We start from the raw sequence: 18,205 nt of genomic DNA on the forward strand, positions 1-18,205 counted from the left end.
CTTAAATTATTTTTTACTGAAATTAAATTAATTTTACTGAATTGAAATTATTTTTTGCTGAACTTAAATTATTTTTACTGAACTTAAATTAATTTTACTGAATTGAAATTATTTTTTGCTGAACTGAAATTTTTTGAATTTTACTGAACAAAACTTATTTTTATTGAACTGAAATTAATTTTAGTGATCAAAGCCTTAATCAATTCCAATATGTTAAACCAAATGACCCTTGATTAAAAAAAACCCAAAAACCTAGAGCTGTTCTCTTTCTCAGTTCTCACTCTATATCAGTTTCCCATTGAAGCGCACTCCATTGAAGCAACTTTTTCCTTCCATTGAAGCAGTTTCTGAGGTAAGATGTTTGTTTCTTTTTGTAATCTTCGAATTTCAGTCTCAAAGTCTAGGGTTAATCTTGAATTAATTCTCAGTTTACTCAAATTTTCTTCTAAGCTCAATTATTCTACTATTGTTATACAAGTAATTACTAAACTCGATTTTGTAGCTAGCGAAGAAAATTATGTGACCTAATTTGATTATTGAATCAAATGTGCCTTCAATGTTAGAATGTAACTATGAAATTGGACCTTTTCTTCCTAAATTTATGTAATTTTTGAGCCTAATTGATAATTGAATCAAATTTGGTTGCTAATATGTTGCAGAATCCTTTTATGTTAGGATTGAACTATGACATTAGGACCTCTATAGTTTTCATGGTCTAATTAGATTGTAGAACTCTCCTGTTTACGGGGAGAAGGCGGTTCGGGACAATGGTATTTGGCATGATGGATGTCAAGGGAAGATAATGGTGGGGATATGAATTGGTGTAATTTGTGTGGTGGGTGTTACAGATTGCAGATGAAGTTTCTTATAGCTCGGTTAGACCGTTAGGCTGAGAGACATAATGAAGGATGGAGGGTGACCAAATGGCGCTGTTTAGGCTACTTTCCTCTCCAAGTAGTGAACCAAATACCCCTTATCCTATTAATAATGATCAATATTTATATGAGTTTTACTCCTAAAAACAGAACAGAACAAATCAAAGCCAGAAAAAAGTTTATATTGGCTCCAAATAGGAAAATTAAGTAAGATCAAATTAGAAAAAAAAAGATAGACCATATCAAATCATATCAGGAGAATTAAAGTGAACTAAACAAAACCTTCTTACTATTATTTGTTAGTTTAACTAGCAACTTTGACTCATAAAGGTATGGAGGTGGCAGCTTCTCACACCATAATTGGGTTATCTTCATCATCAACCACCTCTCCAGTTTCTGGCTATGGTGGACTCTTTCTTCAGCAACGTGTCCACTTACCAAAGAAAAATGTCAGAGTCAAGTCACCGACAACCTTCTCTATTCATGCGGTCGCTGGTGGCGGAGATAATGGTTACCCTTCTCTCTCTCTCCTCACTCTTCAGCTATACGTGAAGCACATCTTTTCAATAGTCTGACTTAAAGTTGTTTGCACATTGTTGCTGGAGCAAACAGCTGTGACATTGCTGGATTACGGTGCCGGAAATGTAAGGAGTTTGAGGAATGCCATTCGCCGCCTTGGTTTCGATATCAGAGATGTGGGTAATTTATTTCCTTGCATGCTTTTAATTATCATACGAAGTATTTATTTTCCTTGCATTCTTTGTTTTTTCATTATGTATTTGCTTAGCATTCTTGTAATCACTTTGCTTTTAGGTCTGTGTTCAAAATATGATGATGTATCAACTATCTGTGTTAATGAGTAATTGAGGATCCTCAAAATGTAATTCTATGGATAAAAACACTGATGTCGATTCTCTATGTCAACAAAAGAGGTTTGTAAGAAAGAGAAGAAATAAAAAAAAAATTTGAAAGCCAATATTAAAGGGGGAGATAAACAAATATAAATGATGAGTGGGGATCATGGCTTAGGAGAGAGAAATTTAAAAAATTTAGAGAAGGTTACCTAATATAGTAGCGATGCATTTATGTATGAACGGTTGAATAAGGCAAGTGATGCAATTATTTAAGAAAGGGGGAGTATTAGAGTATAGAGTTAACTATTTGCTTTGTCTCTAGTATATACGATTTATTTTTTGCAGTGTGTATTCTCTTGGTGTTTGCAATTGCAACATGTGAAACAAAATCCCTAAAAGGATGTTAATTTGATTTGCCCATTGAAAGTTTTAAGAAGTTACTTCTTGATTTATGAGAGCTGAAATGGAAAATAAAAAACAATATTTAAGGGCATTAAAAAATATCACTTGGAGTAGATTAGAAATTAGAGAATTCTGGTTACACTTGTTATGGAGCTTTATCTTTGTTGATGAGTAATTGAGGATCCTCAAAACATAATTTTATGAGAAATTTGCTTATGTGGGCCTAAGGTGCACATGAGCCTCAATGCGCCTTTTTGAATGCGCCTTGCCTAGGGCTAGAGCATAGTGTTCCATCCTAATCGCCTAGTGCCTTAACGCCCTTTTTATACACTGTCTTGAACTCTGCTTGCTAACAAGTTTTTTTTTTTTAATTTTAAATTTTTTTTTTTTTTTTTAATTTTTTAAGCTTTGATAGAGGTTATTTAAAAAATATTCACAAGCCACTCTCGCATGTTCTAATCGTCATCTAAGGCATGAGACACCAGATTTGGATTATGTGATGACTTAAGCATTGAAAACACTAATTGACGTCAGATACCAACTCATTCGATATGTGCTCTTCTATATTATAAAGCAATTTAAACCTTTTAAAGTTTTAAATCTGGATTGTAGCTCATATATTTGGTCATGGAATATAATTTGTTACTTAATCAATTTTTTATTCTATTACATCATTCATCATTGAAATAACTAATTTGCCTTTGTTAGTGATTTTGGAAGATTAATGTTCCTTCTAAGTTTATATTACCTCCGTTTCAATTTATTTGCAATGTTGTGAAAATCACCAACATTTAGGTGAAATTTGTTTGTGAGTGGTATATGGAAAAATAAAGTTGCATTTGATGAGGAGAGATAGAAAGAATGAAAAGTAAAAAAGGAAGAAAACATTTGTTGCAAATAATTTGGCTTGCTCAAAGTTGTTTGTGCATGTTTTATGAGGATAGTGGATATGTATCAGATATCTTATACTCCTCTTTGATAACAAATATCACTTGTTTGATACTAACATTTACTATCAAATATTCAGGTCCAAACACCCGATGATATTGTGAATGCAAATCGTCTTATATTTCCTGGTGTTGGAGCATTTGCTGCAGCAATGAATGTTCTAAATGAAAAGGGGTGAGTTGTCTAATTGTCTTGCAAATTGTGTTATTCTCAAAAGGCTTTTAACAATCCATTCACCTTTTTTTTTTTTCTTGCTATTATTTTGTCAGTTCCATCGTATTTGGTAGATTATGTATTGATCTTTCCCTGTAATTATTGAATAAGTTGTATAGTTCTACTAGAATAGATGCTCCTTTATTTCAATGACTGATTACCGATGTGGATAGAAAAGCCTTTCTATACAATTAGAGGTTTAAATTGAGAGTTTCTAAGCTCTAGACTCTCGTCAAGCCTTTTTTGTTATCATAAATATAAGTTTTTCTTTATCTCCTGGTATCTGTGTGGAGTGTTGAATGTTGTTGATGAACTATGTGTACATCTCTTTGTTTAGGCTTCTTATTCTGCTTAGCATTTTTATTGCATTTCGAGTTATATAATTTATTGTTTATGTCCAGTTCACGATGGTGCTAAACATATTTGCTTGTAGATGCATCTCAATGGTTATTTTATAATAGCTGAACAAAAACTACAACTTACAGATGAATTGACGTTTTTTGTAAGTGAACAGATGCCAAAGTATAATCAATGGGTAGCAAATCCTGATCTAACAAATAAGCTTTTAGTTAGCATCATTAAGAATATCTTATGCTAAATCATGACTGACTGCCTTTCTCACTTTACTGTACTTGCTGGCTTTTTTTTTTTTTTTTTTTTTTTTTTTTTTAAAAAAAAAAGGTTCTGGTATTATATCAATCATTATAAGATTGTTTCAACTTATTGGTTAGTAATTCTAAATTCCTGTTTTTATTGGACGGTCTGGGCTAGATTGTTAATGGGCGTTTTGAAGGCACATCTTATGTGAACCATAGTTGATGTCCTGATACTATCAGGTTTCATAACTGTCATCTACACTTCTTGTTGTTGTTGTTGTTGTTGTTTATTGCTCTCCTATTTGTGTTATATCAATCTTTATATGTTTGGTTGATTCACTCCAAGATCAAACCTTATTTCTGTTGTCTTAGCTTTGTATGAAAGTCAAATCTTGTAGTTGTACAATGCTTTTTTTTTTGTTTGTTTTTCTTTAACTTGCGCCTTTTTCTCTCAATATTAATAATATCTTGTTTGTTTTTCAATTATCCATAGGATGGCTGATGCTCTATGTGATTACATCAAGAATGATCGCCCTTTCTTAGGCATTTGTTTGGGCCTCCAACTGCTTTTTGAATCTAGTGAAGAAAATGGATTTGGTAAATGTTTTATCCTTCATTTATGACTTTCTTGTTCTTGTTGAAGCATTGAGATGAAACTTTTGACTAAAAGGTTGTGATGATTTTGGCTCAAAGTATGGTAGCAATGGTAAAAGTATGATTTTTTCATATATTTGTTTTGTTTTGTTTTTTTAGAGGGGGGGGGGGGGGGGATCAATTTTAAATTTAGCACTAAACTAATGATATTCCAACGTTATAAAATTCCTCAATAGTATGATGAATAGGACTGAAAAAGGTCTGTTATATATAAGTGGGAAAGGCAGAAAATGTGGTATTTTATCTTATTTGACGAAAATTGTAATTATTCTCACAATTAGATGAGAACAATATGTTTGGTTAAAAATGTGCGACCTCCGAATCATAAAGCTCTCAACACTTTCAATTTTTGAAAATTGAAGAAAGTCTAAACATTTTAAATTTATTTCAATTTTGCCAAATCTCATCGACTACTTTACCTCTCTTACCCCACAATGTATTATATGTATACCTTCCAACTCACACACTTATAGCATTATCTACCTTTTTCTTACACCTTTTCACCACTGTACATACCTCTCTTATTTTATTCACCTTTTTATGTGTCCTCACCTTTTTACTTTATATGGCATGCCGACTCTCATGGCCATATGCTTTCTAGCAGGATGTAAACATTGGTGCAGAAGCATTAATTTTATCTGGCTTATTGTTTTTATCATCATGGCATCACCTGAATAGCCATCAAATAGCTTGTCCCCTGTATTTGACTAGGTGATGCCTTCTTGCAATAATTGTAACATAACCTTCAATCGATTAAATTCTTGGAGATTGAGGCTGCAATCAGTATTAAATATGGAAAAATGATACTATATGTATGATTTATTATATCTTTCGATCTGAGCTTAATTGCCACGATAAATGTTAGTGCCATTTTGTTTCATGACGTAAGCTACGTTATTAAATTTAAGCTAGGTGATTAAAAATTTAAAATAGCCTTACATTTTTTATTTGTTTATTGATCATCTCAATCTAAAATTACGTCTGTATCCGATGCCTTCATCAGTTTGATGGCATAGTATTCCATCAACATAAGGCTGGCTTTATTTCATTGTATGAAATTTGATTGATATGTTATGATCAATTGTTTTTTTTTTTTTTTTTTTTTTTTTTTTTTTTTTTTTTTTTTTTTTTTTCCTTTTTTTTAATTTTATGAATAAAAGGCTTCGACTTGTCCATCATTAGTTGTTTTTCCTTAGTGAAGGGCTTAGGTTTGATACCCGGTGTTGTTGGACGCTTTGATTCCAGTAAAGGATTGAGAGTACCGCATATTGGCTGGAATTCCTTGCAAATTGAGAAGGATGCTGGAATTTTGGAAGATGTAGCAAGCCGTCATGTCTACTTTGTTCATTCTTATCGTGCCATGCCTGTATGGTTTCATTCTGTTAATTACCGATCACAAGTCAAGTGCTTACACTTTCCTTAAGCGCCCTCCTGTTATGTTGTAGCTAACTGTATTGTTTTTTCAGTCCCATAGTAATGAAGAGTGGGTGACTGCAACTTGCGACTATGGAGACAAATTCATTGCTTCTGTCCGAAGGGGAAATGTGAATGCTGTTCAGTTTCACCCAGAGAAGAGTGGAGGCAAGACGTTTTCCTTGTATTTTAACTATTGTTATGGGTTTCATATCATGATTTATCCTTCCTCCTATGTTTGACTGAGAATAGTTAGCGTTTTTTTTAATTTTCAGAGCTGTTTGGAACTAACCTATATGATTAGAACTATTGGTCATGACATAAGAACTCTATCTTAATTTTTGTGGGTATTTAGTGATATTCGAGTAGATGATTACGCTTACCATACTTATGGCTTTGCTCGCTATCACGGGGTGATGCTGCGGGAACTGAAATGTTGCTTGATCGTGAACTTATAGTAATAGGGATATGTTTTTGATTTCTAACACTTTCTAGGATCTTACAATTATTTTATGCTATTACAGTAGTTAAAGTAGCTTCTTAGGGGCTTAGAGCCATTACTTGTAAAACGTGGGGAATCCTTCACTGAATAGCAAGTAACTTTTGAGTGAAACATGGGTTGTAATGTTCAATGCAGGGTAATTCAGTGTTGGAATGTTTGCTTTGGATGGGATCGTGGGTTTTTGAACACCCATACATTTGCACAAAAAACATTTATAAACCATGATCTGTAGTTATTCTATCAATTTCAGTTCTTTCAACATATCTTTAATTTGCTACAAGTGCAACATGCTTAGGTGTTGTTTGGTTACCTTTAGTTTCCATAGGCACTCAAAATTCCCATGAATTTCCTTTTGGGTATGTTGTTTGGTTGACAATAAAAATTAAAAATGGGGGAAGTCACAATTCATGGGAATTTCCACTTCCCACAAAATATGGGAAGTTGCTAACCCACCCCACCCTTGGTCATTCACAATTGTTAGGATTTCCAATTCCCACACGACAACCAAACACATTTATGTAATTCCTAGTAATTTTTATAAAGGAAGTAATTTCCCATGAATTAGAATTTCCCATGGAAATTTACTTCCTACATCTACTAAACAAGGCCTTAGTCTTTTAATCATTATCTTCCACTAGCGTGATGACATTCTTGCTTAAATGTAGTTGCAACTTATTTTACTTGGATGCTCTTCAGGTTTGGTAATATATTAGATGTCTTTGTATTTGTACGAATTTTTTTATATGATGGATTGGTAATCTTTTAATTGACGTACTATATTGCTTATGAGCAAAGCAAATTATTTACCGAGGCAACTTCGTATGCTTATCTGTCTCTGATTGAATCTAACAGATGTTGGTCTTTCTATATTAAGATGTTTCTTACACCCGGAGTCCATATCAAAGGTAGTTTGTAGTGATTTTGAAACATAAATACAATTTTATCTTGTATACGCTTGCTAATTTTCAATCTAAGAACTTAAAGCTTGTTGCTTAACAGAAACCAATTGAAGGAAAAGCATCTAAATTGGCAAAGAGGGTATGTTCTTAAAAACTGTTACTTTGTTTCATTATTTCATTTCATCAAAGTTTACAGGTCAAGGTCACTTGTGAAATTTTTGTCTCTCTGATTTACTGTTTGGAGCTCCAGTGCCTCCATAATTACTAGTTTAACTAGATCCTCAATATGTTCATTTATTGAGGTAACTTGGCATATTATATTTTAAGTTGCATATTATATTTCACTATATTCCGGAGAATCCGGACCATGTTAAGAACTCAACTATGGTTCTCCTGGAAAGTCATTTTTTAGTCCAAATTGTATATTCGTTCAAAGAACAGTTTCTGTACTGCTAGAGTGCTAGATATTGAAGTTTCTGTGCTTTATATTTTATTGAATGTATAACTTTGCTTCCATTGGACATGCTAAGTTGGTGAACATGTTTTCTAGGTGATTGCTTGTCTTGATGTTAGGGCAAATGACAAAGGAGATCTTGTTGTTACAAAAGGAGATCAATATGATGTTCGAGAACAAACAGGTGAAAATGAGGTATGTTGTTACAAAAGGAGATCAATATGATGTTAGAGAACAAACTGATGAAAATGAGGTACCACATAAGTTTCTTTATTGCAATTTATGATGCAACTCAATGTGTGTCCGCGATGAAAGTGACATAATATCTTATGTTTCCATTTGTTACACGTAATATTACTAATATATATGATTTATGATGCATAATTTCTCACGGTTTTGCAAGATAATTAAACACAAATTATTAACAATATCGGTTCTATCAATTGAAAATCCCTAATTATACAGCCCAACTGAAACGATTTGGCCTTGTTGAGAAAGTCAGCATGGTCTTTGCTGCTTTCTAGTTTTATGCTATCCTGATATCTTTGTCAATGATGGTAGCCTTCTACTTTATTCTATGTTTGGCCATTTTACCCTCTTACCCCATAATATCTACACATTTCTGCCAACTCTCTCTTTACTTTATCCACTATTTTCTTACTCATGCTCTCCTTTTACTTCATTTCTCTTACTCTGTTTCCACTCCCTTGAATCATGAGTCTAGTAAGGGGGAATAACCAAACATGAGTCTTTTATTTAATTTTTTTTTTATTCAAGCCTTTTCTTTCATAAGTTTCTCTCTCCTTAAGAATACCATAATTGTCCCTTTTGCCTCACACCCCTTCTACTTTAAATAGTAGATTTGATTTTGCCTGAAATGCTTAGACTTGGTATTGAAAATCTTGAATTAGGTATTTTGTATCTTCCTCTTCAAACTCTTTGCATTAAACTCTCATCATTGACTGACAAACAAATTGTACAATAGGTTGTTTTACTTTTCTTTTTTCTTTTGCTTTTCTCCCTAGTTTACTTTAGCAATTGCTGATTGTTGATGGAGTTTTTTTTTATTTTTTTATTATTTTTTTATTTTTTATTTTTTAGGTAAGAAATCTTGGAAAGCCAGTGGAACTTGCTGGGCAATACTATGAAGATGGAGCTGATGAGGTATGTGTTTCTCTGGTTGAATGTATACTATAGTGATATTGTACTTTAAGAGGTTGAAGCTGAAGTTATCCCTTCTTTTGTAGATCAGTTTTCTCAACATCACAGGTTTTAGGGACTTTCCATTGGGTGACTTGCCAATGTTGCAGGTTTTTTTATCAAGCTTCTTTGGCTGCATTGCTCTTTTACTTATTTTTTTTTTCTTTTTTTTTTTCCTCTGCATGTTAATCTTTAAAGTTTAGCTTTTTCTCCACTACCCATTGTGTGTGTGTGTGTGTTTGTTTTTTATTTACTAATATTCCATTTCTGTTGTTCTCTTATTAAATTTAGGTTCTGAGATTTGCTTCGGAGAATGTTTTTGTTCCATTGACTGTGGGAGGTGGCATTAGGGATTTTACTGATGCAAATGGAAGGTAAATACACCACTTTGTTCGCATGAAGTACCATAAAAGACAGCTGACTAAATTTGATTTTGCTTTTGTTTCCCTGTCAGGCACTACACTAGTTTGGAAGTTGCTTCAGAATATTTTAGGTCAGGTGCTGATAAAATTTCTATCGGTAGTGATGCTGTTTATGCTGCTGAAGAGTACTTGCTAACTGGAGTATGTCTTTTTAAGACAATTTTTTGATATTTTGTTTGCTTCTTCGTTGTCGGTTTTAGAGTAGTTTTTGACTGAATTATGTAGGTGAAAAGTGGAAGAAGCAGCTTGGAACAGATTTCACAAGTTTATGGCAATCAGGTATATCCTGTAGTTACTTGTGCATTTTTTCTTTTACGGTTCATCTTAGCTGCCATATTTCTAGATACTCTTAGTACCATGATAATCAATGATAAAGGAGGCAGTATCTGATATTTATGTTTGTACTTTCTCCGTTTCAAAAATTTTAGAACACTTTCCATTTTGGGAAGTTTTGAAAAATTGCAACACTCTAGTTAGCTTCAAACTTTCACCCACCCAAATACGCCCTTCTTAGTTTATAAAGTATGCCCAAAATGTGCCTAGGTGTAAAGTGTAACCTTGCCACCCTTAGTTTTAAAAGGCGCAAGACGCACCAAGGCGCAAATGGTCCTTGCAGCCTAGGCGTGAGGTGCAAGGCGAAGGCGCATGTATTTATATATTTATTTCAAATTATATTTTACTTTGATTGAATACCAATTGAAAAGATTCATAATTAATTAAATAATGATATATGTAAATCTAAGCTTCTCAGGTAGTCTGAATTTGTAAAAATGTCCACCATTCTTCAAAGTATAACTTAAACATTTTCCTTGAGGCGCAAAGGCGCACCTTACCCAAGGCGCTTTGAGGCTCACGAGGCGCGCGCCTTCCGTAGGTGTCTGAGGTAAAGCCCATTTCCCATAGCCTGGGCCGAGGCGCGCTTTTTAAAACCAAGTTGCCACCTTATATGACAAGGAAATATTCGAATGGCCTTTTTTTTTTTTTAATTTTTTTTTTCAAATTGAATATAACCCCATATTTAAAGTGTTAATTCTAGCAGAAGCCCTCTATTGATTGAATGTGAATTCATGGGTGGCTAAACCAATTAGGGAATTTGGTGGTTGTTACTACAATAGAGATTGCCAGTGAGCAATCTTTGGTGGTTTTCAGCGCCAAATTTGCATCCTCACACAAAAAATGTGGTGTTTTTGTCTGTATGTGGAAAAAGAGGGGGGGGGGGGATTTTGTCTTCTGATAGGTGTGTTCCATGCATTTTTCTCTATTTACTGGCCCATCTTTCTTGTAAAGTATACTAGTATTTATTATTTTGTGATTTAGGCCATTTTAGTTTGCCTGCTTTTTATCCGTTTGGCATGGTACTGTCAAATTTTTTTAGCAGTATCTACTTATTTATTATTGTTGTAGGTGTGCATGTAATATTTGTGATTGAAATAAAACAAATTCAAATTTAGGGAGATTTCATGAGATACTCGTGTACTTTTGCCATATGCACAATACTGTTTTCTATTACGATTGTAATGGTGTTTGCCTTTAGCGCTCTTTAGTGAAGGGGTTAATATGTACTTCCTTTTTTTAAATTGTACCATTTGGGATTTCACGCTTGCCAATGCATTTCTTTGGAGATTAATTTCTTCAATTATACTTGAGTAAAAATCATTAAAAAAAAAAAAATTGATATTGAAAAACTAGATGTTGAGACGAATTTAATTAGATCCCACATGACTATGTTTTCCTTATGAATAAGTCACAAAAGATGGTCAAGGATATTGTGTGAATAGTGTAAAAATCTAAATGGCGCAATTAAAAAAAGAAAGTAAGTATTACATATTTCTCTACTTAAAATGAAATGGACAAGCCTATTTTCATGATGCTTTTGGCCAAAGGATGTAGAAAATTGTAGCCATCTTATTATAGAATCTTTTGTATACTTGTGATATATTTTCACTATTGTTGTATGCATGCAGATGATCCAGCTAGTGGTACTGTTGTGCTGTAAAAAAAAAACATTTCATTTTGAATCACATAATAATTTCATTTAGCAATGCTGTATTTAAGAGATTAATGCATTGTTTTGCAGGCAGTTGTGGTAAGCATTGATCCCCGTCGAGTATACATAAATACTCCTAATGATGTGCCATTCAAGTCTGTTAAGGTTACTAATCCAGGTAGATTACCTTTCATGGTGTATGCTAGTTTGATTTTACATCTATTACATGCCGAATTGCTGGCAAGAATACCTAATTTGAACTTAATGATTTTCAATGTCAGTTTAGTTAAAATTAAACTCAAGTATGATTTTATGACAAATAGTGATTGTCAATTTTTTATTTGTTGTTGGAACCAAATATGTTGAATCTTGAATCATTTGGTTTTTACACGGCTCTTTTGTGCCTAATTTATATCATGATTGCCTTAGTATTCAAGTATAGGACTTATTGCGCTTATATACTGTAGTTCATGATGTTTTTATGATTTTCAATTGTTTTGAATATTTACATATCAAAAATATAATAAAATACAGAAATTTGGTGTTTGGCTTTTTAATGATCACAACTCACAATAAGTTGTCAGCATTTTGGGTGAAATCTTGATCAATATCTTCATTCTAACTCCAATTTAAGAACTATGGTCCTGTTTGACAATATCTTGATTGGGATCATCCTTTACATCAAATTCAGATTTAATATGTCTTTTGTACCTTGTATTAATAGTTGTTGTACTAATTTGTCAATCGGCTATAAAAAAAACTGTTGGACTAGTACTTGTTTTAGTTTGAGGTTTAACATTGTATTTGTTAATGTATAATTTTTTTTTATTATTTTTCTCTATCTTCGATCATCTCATGTTCAGATAATGTATTCATTTTATTATTATTATTTTTCTAAATGCCATGATGGTTTTCAGGTCCAAATGGAGAAACATATGCTTGGTATCAGTGCACTGTAAGTAAATTCTCTGACCTGCTATGTGATTACTTTTAATTCAAAGCTTAATGTAATTGCCTCTTGGAAGACTGTTTTATGTCCCTTGTAATTGCTGAATATATTTATGTTTTCCTCACATTCAAATAATCATGGATAATAGCTATTCTCTATCACTATTAATTTTAGATGCAAATAGAACTACATATTACGTATATTATGACTCCTAACCTTTTTAGTTTGATGTCACCTACCCTAAGCTTGAGCTCTCTAAGGAATTAGCAATGATTTTTATTCTAGGCTTTGCTATGTTTTATTATACATGTGATCATAGTAGGTCCTTTTGAAGTTATTTTGAATCTTTTGACCGAACATCTAATTTGAATATAAGAGGGTATGAGTTGTAGACAATGCATGAATGAGGGCTGTTGTACTTCCCATTGTTGCTCCACATGAAGAGTTAGAGAAGCTGTTGTACTTCCCATTGATTGCAGTAGTGTATTCAAAGGTTTGGATGAGAGACTCTTAAGGAACATTTTCATGTTAACAGTTTCTCTGTTGCTTGACTCAGCCCCCTAAGTTTTTCTATTTTTCCTGGTTGCAAATTTGAGACGGAAGGCAAAAGTTCCTTCAAAGGTGAAGCTTTTTTCTAACATTGGCAGTAGGAATCGTAGAATTAATACTAATGACATTCTTCAAAGGCATAGGCTGACTAGTTCCTTCACCTGATGTTTCTCTAGTGCTAGTATCTTGTTCACAGTTTTCCTTCATTGTGAAATTGCATACTACCTTAGGTGGAGACTGGAGAGTGCCTAGTATTCAAAATTATGGATTGTTGGCTACACATTTGTTTTGCAGGGTTAGGTAAGGACAAGGATATGATGTGGTGGTGCATTGCTTTCTGGCAATTTTGTAATGTGTTTGGTGAATTGAACCAACTAAGTCATCTTGGTGATTTCCTTTTAAAATCCAGGGAACTAAGCAACCAACCACTACGACTATGATGCAAAACCATATTTCCTCTGTTCCCATAATATTGCAACATGGGGATAGTGCACGGATTTTAAGATGACGAGAGAGATAAAGAGACATAGAATTAGAGACCCATGTGATGAGAGAGATATAAAGAGAAAGCATGCACAAATAAGGAAATGTTGCAATACTTGTGAAATTTCCTAACATGTTAATTGTTGCAATATTGGGGAACAGAGGAAGTATATTATAAAATGAAAAACAAAAGAGATTTTACAAAAGAAAAAAATCCGATTCTCACCAAATTTATTTATTTATTTAATTTTTTTTTTATCTTTTAGACTCAATGAATCATCACTTTCCTGACATGAATCATAATATAGGCTTAATTATGAATCATCATTTTCTTGACATGAATCATAATTCACACTTAATTATGGCACCATTCTTTTGCTTCATGTATCATCCTGTTTAAGAATTTTTACCTAGGTGCCACTTGTTAAATTGCCTATTACTTGCACCTTCATGAGGTGGTGGTATACACCTTCAGTCCATTGGGTCATTGGGATGAAGATGTTGTATGAAGGAGTTTGGTCCCTATATGACTTTACACAAGGATTAGATAAATCGAATTCCCTTTCTCTTAAATGTTGTATGGTCAACTCCATTAATGTGATTATGAGGGAAATCAACAAATAGTTTGGTGTATAGTGATTTTCCATGGTAGAAGTGTTTATGTAACATATAATGTTCAAAATATTAACTTTCTTATCTATCTAACTGAACTAAAAAAAAAGAGTATTAAAATTAGCTTTTCATCTAGTTTATATAGAATATGAAATACTCCGTACTAATTACTTTTTTCATCAATTGATATGTTTAGACTTGTATGTTGGTCTACTCATCGTTAAACACAATTCAATGTTGTTCCAAATGCTACGTGATAACTAGTCAATGAGATATTGCACTTTCTTATGTTGATTGGCAACAAACATGTTTATGCTCCTTTATCAAGCAGGAGTTCATAAAAGTCAGTTGAATAATGTTTCTGAATTGTCTTTCTAAGCTTTGCATGGTGCTATGTTGGTGTCTAAAATTTTATTAATACAATGGTGCACATGCTTTTTCTTTCTTAAGGTCAATGGTGGGAGAGAAGGCCGCCCAATTGGAGCGTATGAGCTTGCAAAAGCTGTGCAGGAGTTAGGAGCTGGTGAAATATTGCTGAACTGCATAGATTGTGATGGTAGGCGTTCCTGCTTGACATAGAATTGAATGTCCTAAGACTCTGAATACTATGCTTGGCGTGACATAGCTGAGAGAAACATGTATACTTTGAATTAAGAGTAGTGCTGCATGTATTATGGACATGTTTTTGACTTAAAAACCCTGCTTGTATGTTTTTCCTGTTTGGATTTGGTCTATTGTACTGTTCCTTCTAGATCAGTAGTAGTTGCATGAATGTGCTCTGTTATTCTTCTCTAATAAGTGTTGTTTCATGATCATTAACGGAAAACAATTATTGATTATGATCTTCTGTCATTGAAGAACCCCTAATACTCATGTTTTAGCCATTTGTCAATGTCAATTTGCTTTTTACTTCACATTTCCAGTCTTAGAGGTCATATTATGCATTCAAATGATCCTTGACTGGGTTCTTTAGTCATCTTGTGTAACTTTTGCAGTTGGGTGTTATTTTTGTATTCAAGATTACACAGTAGGATTTCTTTGTTTATTTAGTTTTTTTTCCCTCTCGTTTCACTAGGGTAAAAGTTTGGATTCTGATTTGGCAGTTTTACATGATAATATTGACATCAATTTGTTTCCTGACCAGAAAATTAAAATTGCATCGCGTGAATTATGATTCTCATTACCTCCTTTCTTGTGATATGTTTCATTATGCCAGGTCAAGGAAAAGGATTTGATATAGATCTTGTAAACCTCATCTCTGATGCTGTTAGCATCCCTGTAATTGCAAGTAGTGGTGCTGGTTCTGTTGAACACTTTTCAGAAGTTTTCAAGAAGACAAATGCTTCTGCTGCTCTTGCTGCTGGGATATTCCATCGCAAGGAGGTAAATTTTACCCATGGATTCCTCTTTTAATAGCTTTCAAGCTTCTAAATGACACTTCAGAAGGATGATTTGTGTATTATATCTCATGTAGTAGTTGGGATTTTCCTGTTGTTTCCCCTCTTCTGCTTGAAAAATGCTTATAAGTTTACAACCCTACTGGCTATCAGAATTCAGAAATCATAAGCAATTCTGTGCCTATTTCCTTGAAATATAAAGTACATCCTCTGCCTGTTAATAAAAGTAGTATTGGTGGTGTAATAAGAGTATATGACAACTTGTTGAAGTTTTTCTTTTTGAACATTTACATCCTAAATCTGATTTAATTTCCATAATCTGTCACATAGGCATATTGAAACATGTTATTTGTGGGCAGGTACCTGTTCAATCTGTGAAGGAGCATTTATTGAAGGAAGGCGTTGAAGTCAGAATGTGAAGTAATCCTACTGATATGGGGTGAACCTTAGCCTGGTTGAAAGGGAAAGTCGTCTATTTTTTTGGGTGGAAGTCAGATTGATAGTTCTGTTTTGGTGTTGTATGTTGTACTTATAATGGTCTTCTGCCTAGTACTCGCTCTGGCCCCAACAGATTGTCTATAACCCTTTTCTTCACTTGTTTAAGGCAAAGCCAAATCTGTGATCACGGGTGGGCAATTTTAGTGATGATGAAAGAGATAGAGAGCGCAATTTTTTAGGGACAGAGGATCAAGTTGATAATCTTTCATAATCAACTAACCTCGAGAGTTTCTATTGTCAGGGCAATTGCGTGAATTTATTGGATTCTTTTTTGCAGCTCTAATGCTTGATTCACATACCATTCCCCTAATTTTGTAATACATACATTTTGCCTAATTTATGAGCAATAAATGTTGATTTGGCATACATTTTGCCTAACTTATGAGCAATGAATGTTCACTTACCATTCCCCTAATTTTGTATTATGGGAATCTTGAATGACCTAGGAATTTTAACTTTAAATTCCAATTACTTTCTCCATTTTGCACTTTTTTGGTGAACTAATCAACTTACCACATTTGCATTTCCTAGGAATTTTGGGTGTCGGTAAATTAGTGTAATCAAACAATACCTAAGAGCATATCCAATGGTAAGCTACAAGAGCTTGTTGCTTACCTTGACACATCAAAATTTTGAGCTAGTATATATTATTAAGCTACAAGGTGCTTTAATGGTGAGCAATAGAATGTTGTAGCTTGAAAAAAATAAGTAAATAAATTAAATGATTTTAATTATACACATATTATAATATAAGTGGATGAAGTGTTCTTTGAAAAATCAAGCAAAGCTTGATGTAGCTACATCAAATATTGTCACTCCAATGGTAAGCTACATGCTTACAATTTAATTTAACTAGAATGTGCCTGTACTAATGCACGGTTTATAGGATAGGATTAAAAAAAATATAAAGTATATAAATAAACTCAAAAATAATAACAACAAAAACCAAAATAATGAAAAAAACAAAAAACAAATTAATTACAAATAAGAAAGAAAAAAAAAAAAAAAAAAAACAAGTGTTGAGTTCATATTAAAAAAAAAAATAATAAATAAATAAAAATTTAAGTCTTGAAATATTATGCTAAATAAATCTAAGTCTTCAATTAGATTATCCACACATCTCTCGTTTCAGATAATAGAATTCTTCCTCCCATCTTACTTGTAAAACAGATGCAACTATGATATCATCATGTCCTATCTCAGGAAGACAGGAACATGTAGTATGAAAGTGAATGTATTCATCAATCGTTCACTCAGATACTCTTCTAGAAAGTAGTCTCTAGTCTCCAAATTCCTGTTCTAAATAACAAATGTAGCCATTATGCAGGTGAGTAATTCCTTAATATATATGATTAAAGGATATACTTACATCATTTGTCATCACTTAAATACTTGATATTGGACAACCGATAATCATCTCAACATATTGGCCAAAGAGTGTAATAGACAAGGTATTTGTAGCGTCACCAATTTTTACATTGATTCTATATCTGTTATTATTGATATGAAATAATTGGGTATAGTGATATGTAAAGCACGTTATAATTATATTTTTTAATAAAATAAGGAAAATTTATAAATAATAATCCCAACTTTGCTCCATTTTCTTTTAATAATCCCAATTTCGGATTATTCTGGAATAATCCCAACTTTAGGGGTTGTTTATTTTCTTCAATCCCAATTACCGGTTACCTGTTGAACAAGTTAAATTTTTTTTTTTCTTTAAATGCCACATGTCAAGTGCCAATTAGCCAAAAAAAAAAAAAACTAAAACAAAAAAAAATTATAAACAAATCAGAAACCCAGCCCCACCGCTACCGGAACCCTAGCTACCTTAATAATCTTCTCCCGCACCGGAAAACCCACTCCCCTCCTCCTATCCCGTAGCCCCTCCCCCTTCCCCGTTGAACCACCTCCACCAATTCCCGTAACCCCCTTCCCTTAAAACACCAATGTTTTTTAAAAAAATTTAAAATTTGTTTGGATTATTCTGAAATGGGCTAAAGTTGGGACTTTTGCGGGCTGCTGTGATGTTGTTAATGGTAAGGAAGAGATGGAGTAGTTGTTGGTGATGTTCGACTTTGGTGGTGTTGTTGTAGTATGGTGATGGTGGTGACGGTTTACTTGGTGTTTGTGTGGGGAATGGGAGGGGGTTTCGGGGAGGCAGAATAGTGATTTAGAGGGAATGGGGAGGGGCGGCGCCAGGGGTGGGGGAGGGGTGTCAGGCCGACGAGGTAGGGGGTTGGGATGGGCGGTAGAGATGTGGGCTAATGGGCTATGGTGGTCATTTGGAGGAAA

At 33.4% G+C, this 18,205-nt stretch overlaps 1 protein-coding gene across 1 annotated transcript; it reads left to right on the forward strand.

Annotated features, from left to right (window-relative positions):
• The first annotated feature begins 218 nt into the window (after positions 1-218).
• On the forward strand, positions 219-16,312 carry LOC145638078 (imidazole glycerol phosphate synthase hisHF, chloroplastic-like). The gene is made up of 20 exons (XM_081689037.1): positions 219-352; positions 1,206-1,385; positions 1,488-1,570; positions 3,159-3,253; positions 4,382-4,485; positions 5,739-5,908; positions 6,009-6,123; positions 7,310-7,362; positions 7,457-7,495; positions 7,907-8,005; positions 8,912-8,974; positions 9,058-9,120; positions 9,302-9,384; positions 9,465-9,573; positions 9,658-9,711; positions 11,510-11,597; positions 12,337-12,374; positions 14,463-14,568; positions 15,229-15,395; positions 15,769-16,312. The coding sequence occupies exons 2-20, from the start codon at positions 1,208-1,210 to the stop codon at positions 15,826-15,828; spliced, it is 1,767 nt and encodes a 588-aa protein (XP_081545163.1). The 5' UTR covers positions 219-352; positions 1,206-1,207; the 3' UTR covers positions 15,829-16,312.
• The last annotated feature ends 1,893 nt before the right edge of the window (positions 16,313-18,205 follow it).

Source organism: Chenopodium album, chromosome 7 (genome assembly GCF_948465745.1).
Source record: "Chenopodium album chromosome 7, dcCheAlbu1.1, whole genome shotgun sequence".
Lineage (NCBI taxonomy): Eukaryota > Viridiplantae > Streptophyta > Magnoliopsida > Caryophyllales > Amaranthaceae > Chenopodium > Chenopodium album.